Source organism: Penaeus japonicus, unplaced genomic scaffold (genome assembly GCF_977035675.1).
Source record: "Penaeus japonicus unplaced genomic scaffold, GWHDUDI00000001_assembly GWHDUDI00000009, whole genome shotgun sequence".
NCBI lineage: Eukaryota > Metazoa > Arthropoda > Malacostraca > Decapoda > Penaeidae > Penaeus > Penaeus japonicus.
Genome location: NW_028234411.1, coordinates 2712055 through 2719554, shown reverse-complemented (window position 1 = coordinate 2719554; position 7500 = coordinate 2712055). Strand labels below are relative to the sequence as shown.

General features: G+C 38.1%; 1 protein-coding gene across 1 annotated transcript in view; it reads right to left on the bottom strand.

The window, feature by feature from the left end:
- LOC122256287 (serine/threonine-protein kinase MRCK alpha-like) overlaps nt 1–7500 on the bottom strand; it is a 90872-nt gene that overhangs the window by 83351 nt on the left and 21 nt on the right. The window contains exons 1-2 of the mRNA XM_043020842.2: nt 7418–7500; nt 1516–2295 (exon numbers count right to left, since the gene is read on the bottom strand). The exon at nt 7418–7500 is cut by the window's right edge and continues 21 nt beyond it. Coding sequence (XP_042876776.2) covers nt 1516–1804 — 289 coding nt within the window. The 5' untranslated portion in view covers nt 1805–2295; nt 7418–7500. The remainder of the gene's footprint in view (nt 1–1515; nt 2296–7417) is intronic.

The following is a 7500-nucleotide window of genomic DNA, read 5'->3' as shown; positions in this document are numbered from 1 at the left end:
CAACTAAAATGACAATGCACGCGACATGCAATCTTCAGACAACTATGCAGACTCCCTTCCACAATGCCATAACCTTGACGTGTCATGCAAGGAATGGACTATGGACTTGGAACATATGCCGTCTCCCTTAAAAAAAAAAAAAAAAAAAAAAAGGTCATCATATTCTTTCATTTATTACACTACAATCACACTCAGCAATGCATCACACATTCTTCATCTCCTGGAGGATTTATAAAAAAAAAAATAAAATAAAATAAAATAAAAAAATTAATGAAGTGAGAGAGATGCCCACAACATGCCTAAATAAATCAAGGCCTTATTCGACTCATAAGGAAGCCCTAGTCTTGAGAGCAATAACCGGAAGCCTCTAGTCTGTATGGAGTGAGTGAGTGATTCCCACATACATGTCAAATAGGATAATGATGGCGGTGGTGATGGTGATGATGGTGGTGGTGGTGATGGTGATGATGGTGGTGGTGGTGATGGTGTTGATGGTGGTGATGGCGATGGTAGCGGTGTTGATGGTGGCGATGGTGAGGATGGTAGCGGTGTTGAAGGTGGTGATATTGGTTTTTATACTGATGATCAATAATGATTAACATAGGCAGGTAAACATGAGGTTACAGAAACATTGAAAAAATAAATAAGGCCAGTAGGGCAGATTTTCTTTTCATACAGTAGTTCCAGTCGATATCAAACTCTCATATTCTTTGTGGAATTCGTTTCAAAATCAACTCTAAAAAGGTCAACATTTTTTGGGTCAGCCCTTTAAATTGGGGTCTGTCGGGCTTTAGGATCTGCAAATTTCTTCCCTCGTATCATCACCATCATAAATACAACACAACAATAACACAATGAACTATAATGTGCTGAAGCCTCATATTCTCGTGGCAAACATCAGTCTGAAGTCAAAGGTATTTCCTTATGATTCAAGGTAATTCAAGGAAATGGTTACATACGTCCTACCACTCCCGAGAAATCAACCAATGGTGTCACGAGTACCCATGGTATTTTCAATAACAATGGTGTACGCAATAAAAGGAAATCCTCAATAAAAGAGTTTTAATTTTCTTGCGAAATTCTCCGCTGTTATCTGATGCAGACCTTTCAATGAATGAGGCCATGTAGCCACTTGCATGTCATTATGTGGCAACACCATGTCATTATGAACTCAGAGGAAGCTTATCAGACAAGAAGACTGTAATGCATTTCCTATAATCTTCTAAGGGACAAATTTTATCAGAACATGTATGATAAGGGACACGACAAATATGATAGTACAAAGACTGCAGAAAACCTTGCTGTGAACCAATCAATATTACATAACAATACCAGCAATGATTATGACATACTAGGTAGTGGTCATAACAATTAAGTTTCCATCATACTAGTTGGTTCCTCAAGCATATCATAATTTTGCAACAGAAACCACAATTATTTTCTTTCTCTAATATATCTTCTTGCATACAATACACAATTCAAGAACTAACTACAGTACTGGAAGAGAGTACTCACCATATTCTATGAAGTCTGACACGGTCTTCTCCCGTCGGAGCGATGAGTTGGTGCACTCGTCAAAGAGGACCAGGAGCACGTCCAGGAGAGTCTCCATGGAGTAGCTCTGTCCATCTGACAGGACGGGCCCCGAGAGGAAGAGGTGCTCCAGCTCGCGGAGCCGCCTTTCCGAGTGGCTGACATCCATTTCCACGATGCTTCCGTCCCCGACTCCCCCTACTCCTCCTCCTCCTACTGCGACCACACTCCCTCCTCCCCCTCCGGCGTCTTCCTGTCCATCACCCATCATCGAAAAAAAAGTAGGGGGGAAAGGAACTTCCTCCTCTATTCAAGCAAAAGTCTGAACACAAACACGGAAGAACGGATTTCACTTAAGGAGCCATTGAAACTCCCCGAGTTAGAAAACCAGCCAAAGCATTGGTTCTAGTTATTCATCATCTTCACAATGAATGTAATATTTGTTACTACAATACCTCATATCCTCATTCTCCAAGCACCATCCACAAATCAATCAAGTTGACACCAACCATAACATCCCCAATTTAATTTCATTTGCTTTAGAATATCTCCCATTACACAAACTGGCTTAAAATAATTCAACTTCTTCATTTACTGAGCAAAAGGGATTGACGATAAAGGCACATTGAGTAACACTGCTCTTGGAGGGGGGGGGGGTGACGGCTGAGGTTCCCAACTGATCACAAGACCCCCAAAGAAGAGATGTCGTTGAGGTGCAAACGCAATTCACCCTTGGTAGAGCCGGGCTGTGGAGAACCACCTCTGGAAAGGAAGGAGGAAAACAATCTTAGCAAATCTGTAACAGCAGATCAAAGACTTTCTCTTATCTTTAACCAACGCTCACCTTGTACTTCCCCAAATGGATCAAGATAAAAATTCTAACACCTAGTAATCTTGGCTTTGTCCACAGTCTGAGGCATATAACCTGTATATAATAAAATCTGGCTGATCTTCCAATAATGAATTTTAAATATATCAAAATCTGAAAAAAAGAAACCTTGATGGATGGATTTTTCTGTCATTCATCCTTCAATTGGTAAATGAATTAAATAAACAAAATAACACAAAATAAATCATGCTAAGATACAAACTTGCCACATCTGAGTGTCCTATACTTTAACTTTTGAATTCTTATTCTCATTTACCTTTCAATTAAGAAAAAGAGAAATAAAGAGAAAGAGAAAGATAAACAAAAAGAGAGAGAGAGAGAGAGAGAGAGAGAGAGAGAGAGAGAGAGAGAGAGAGAGAGAGAGAGAGAGAGAGAGAGAGAGAGAGAGAGAGAGAGATATATATATATATATGTGTGTGTGTGTGTGTGTGTGTGTGTGTGTGTGTGCATGTGCGTGTGCGTGTGCGTGTGCGTGTGCGTGTGCGTGTGCGTATGCGTGTGCGTGTGCGTGTGCGTGTGCGTGTGCATGCACGCGTATACATATATCATGATAAAACATAAAATAAGTGCATCACACTAAAAAAATACACCGCTTTCTCCAGCCACTGACTATACTCATTACATCAAAGTTTGCATGCTTCAGGTTTGAATTTCCCTGTCATTTCTTAGTGACATGTAACTTTGCCTGAAGAATCAATTTTTCTTTTGGCTTGTCATCAATTTTCAATTACACTTTAGCCATCTTCCTTTTTGTGTAGAGAAACACCAATAAGTGGAGTGAACTAGTGAATTAAAAGCATATTATTTCCTTGTTTTTTCTATCACTTGCAACAATCGCTAAAACTAATTTCCTTTTCTTCATAACAATCACAAAACTCCATTCTTATTTACCAAATCCATAACCAAATTCATAATCACTCCATAAGTCTGAACAGTTAAAGCCTACACATTAAATACTAACCCAGGAAACTGAATCTCAAAACTTTCCTCTAACATGGAACATTACTATTGAATGAGGGGGGGGGGGCCACAAATGAGGTTTAAAGAGCAAGTTAAAAACCTCATTTCATTTTCACAAGGGCTTTTACCTTGATCTCCGGCAACAGACTTCACCTTTTCCCTTGAACTGACATCACGAGTGCACTTATCATGTCTCCTTATTTGATATCGTATTCTGAATCTCCTCTCATTGCATCATCTGTAATCAAGTGCCAGCACATAATTGGATAAAACTTTAAAATCTTTTTCAAAACACTAGGACTTATTTGTCTTTGGAAAACACATCAATCACACCATGAACAGCTGGCAAAAGGCTCATATCTCAGTCTTACTCAAGAGGACCTATTCAGTGACCTCATGCAAACACTAATGATGTGGAATCACATTCATTAAAGCAAGAGAGCATTATGAAACTCAAAATATTTTCACACCAGCAAAAAAGAAACTTCAAAATAGAAGCACATATTAAATTAGATTAGTATGTGTACTACTCTATAGTAAATTGCCTTTCAAATGTCTTAAGTTTAAACAGGGAATCAAATCCTCTGCTGATTCATAGTTGCAATCACATGGTCAAGACTAACAAACAATGCTGTAAAGAGGTTTTACCAAGCAATTTTTTTCCTAGGCTAACATGTCACAGTGGAATTCCTATTTGAAATTATAAGGATCCAGTCAAGCTTAAATCCAAGCCCACTTAATCTTGTCTAAGAAAAGACTCCACTTACTGATCACTCTCTTTCTGTGAGGCAATTACCTCTCGAGCCCACCCTAAGTGGAATTCTTATTAAGGCACTCTTCATACCTATATGTGTGAAGTAATATATCAACGGCCAACAAGCAGCGGTGAAATTTTGATTTCAGGCATAAATACAGAACAAGGTGAACAATATATCGAACCAAAAGACTGAGGAGTTCCGAGATTTTTCCTCCATGACAGACAATCTTCTAGCAAATTGAAAATAAAAACAGCTAACAGTCTAAAGATACTCATGTATCCATTACTGGCCTTGCAACACCTGGCATGGAATACTCCAGAAAAGGCTAAAACCCCATTTTGTATATGCCGGCAAAAAAAAAAAGCCTGTAGCCCTCCTTGAAACTCTCTGGTCAAGCAAGGGACCATTCAAATCTTTATCTTCCTTGAATATACATAGTGGAGGTTTGCTGGCCTTTTCTAGAGCCCCAAAGATGTAGAGGCTGCAATGATTGCTTGACACTGCAACATCATTGGGTCGAGCTTAGATACTACACCTTTCATCATAGATAACAGCAAGTTTCATGTAGATATAAAGGACAACAGCCAATATAAATACAGGAAAAAAGGGTTATCATTTAGAATTAGCCTGGATGAAGCAATGAAATAGTCTCTATGCTTCACGTTGTGGGAAAGATAAGTTTGTCTCCCCACGTATAATCAACAAGATAGAGCTTGGACTTGTTCCTTTTTTGACATTATATCAACAGGGAGGTCAATAAGCTACATCTTACCAGAATACACATGGTGGAGCTCTTTTTGCCTTTTTGCATATGCATACATTCGGAGGCTTTGATGAGAAGTTATGGTCCTGCTTTTATTTTCAGCACATTTTCTCATATCTAGTAATAATGCCTTACATATCTTTCATGACTGTTTCTGACCATCTATCAAAATAAGTCCCATTTTGAAAACCGACATTGGAGTCCTCTAAATATTTACCTAAATAAGATATAAAATAAATGAACCAAGTAGCAGTCAAGGAATCCCTGTGGCCTGTACACCTTCAGTAGTCAAGCAAGGGCTTCTAACAAACCTTCAACATATATTCTAGCAGGATAGAGCTTAGACTGGTTCCTTATTTGATGATAAATCTCCAGGGAAGTCTAAAAACCATAGACCACAATAGTCATGATCATGGTAATGTAGGAGAGGTCTCATCTCGTGTTTTATTTATTGTTAAAACCATATATCACTTTTTTCTTCAATTTGTGACAAGTATCCCATGGTATAAAACATCTTGGCATTTGTAGTTTTTTCAATTACATTTGCTTTTCAAAATGCACTACATGTCCATTGAAATTGTACACAAATGCTACATATATCTATATGCTAAGATGCTCCTAACAAATGATTACGTGAACAAAAGCTTACTTAAAAAATGACCAATATCTTGAAATGCCCAGATCAGTACACCTACAAAAATTCATCTTCATAAAAGCACTGGTGGAAATGACACTTTACCAAAAACATCCCATGTTCCCTGTTATCAGTTCTACAAGCAACTTCCTGAGAAAGTATTCCTTCATCCTATATCTATTTCACTCCTGAGACTCGGTAAATTACAAGAACATTTCTTCAGTCCCACTTTATTCATTTTTGTTTTAGTCGTCACTATGAAATGAAGTACTTTCGTTTCCACAAGAAATTGATAAATTATTGCGATTAAGCTATTCACACATCAGGGACAGACATCGATGACATATATGATAGTATAATTTCTTGTTCAAAGTCTATACAGTACTTGACCACCAGATGGTCGACAAGAACCAGCCCCGCCAATACACACTAACTATATAAACTATAATGAAAAACTCAGGGTAATAGTACAAGATAAGGTATGACACAATACTGATCAAAGAACCGTACGAGTGAATTCTGATCCCTTATTTAACAGCCAGACTCAAAGAGCTGCATGAGAATAAATAGTTACTATCCATAATTATGATTTTGTCAGAATGAACAACATGCAAACCTCCAATCAGATGAATCAACACATTTACGAGGCAATAGTACACCATGATAATTAATTGCGACATGTGTAGAAAAAGTTACGAGACTGAATACCCTCTCGTTGGGAAATCAATCATTCTCATCTGCATCTTTCTTATATCAGTGAAACACAAAAATAAGCAAATGACAATAAATTGATCCATAGGACCTTACCGTCTGACACCCATAAAGTAAAGAATTTTCAAACACATTTTCCCTCTACCTATTCCCCAAAATCACAGACACAACACTTTCTTCTACAATGCACCTGTTTCATAGCAGTTAAAAGACAGATAAATAAAAAAATAAATAAATAAATATATATATCTATAAACAGATATATATATATAACCATAACTACTACACAGAACTGAATCTTTATTTCCAGCCTTTGGCAAAAAGAGACAATAACTTGTGGAAATCAATAGAGACGTACAATGAGCAAGAGCTCATACTTCAACATGACTGCAACATATTGTACATTCTACATGAATTACACTTTTTCTGAAGGTAGGAAGCAAGTTTTCTCAATGTTGCACAGGATAAAATCATTAGCTGCAGGAATTTGTGCGAAATAAATACAGAAAAACTATGTGAAGTAACAAAATTCATCAAGTGATAAAATGACTCAATTCACTTGCTGCAGTACACTCAAAAACACCAAATGTATAATAATTCATACATTAAATACAGCCAGCAAGAGAAGAGGTCCCTTCAATTCCCTCTTTGCAGACCACTAATACATTTCCACATCTAAACACACTAAGCCTCCCACAGGACATACCAATCCTCAAACACACCCTTACACACACGACAAACAAACAAACAGATGTAACAAGGAAGAGAAAAACACACAAACCCTCCTAAATAAACCAAAATAATGAAAGAAAAAAAAAATCTTTGGTCCAACCAGCGAGTCGAAATAACACACACCCCTTCGATAGCCTCACTTCTAATTCCTTCTTGGTTCGCCTTTCCCTCACGCTGGCGATCGTTTAGAAGGCTTTTTTTAATCCCCTCGTGTGAGATAATTGGCATTTGGGCGAGGGAAGTGTCCGTTTCGCAGAGGGAAAGGCGTTAGGGGGGAAAAATAAGGAAAGCAGAAACTGCGGCCGACAACTACAGCTGGACTCGCAAAACACCGCGTTCTAAATCGATAAAAACCCATTCAAATCTCATCTCTCGTCTTCACCTCTTACTCCAGCTTGCGTTCCACGTCTACATAAATGCTCCTGAGTGAAACTTACCCCATTGCTCTTCCTAAAACCAGCGAATTTTCAGGTATATTCCATAGTTTCCATGATAAAGACGAGCGACGTCCACTCACACC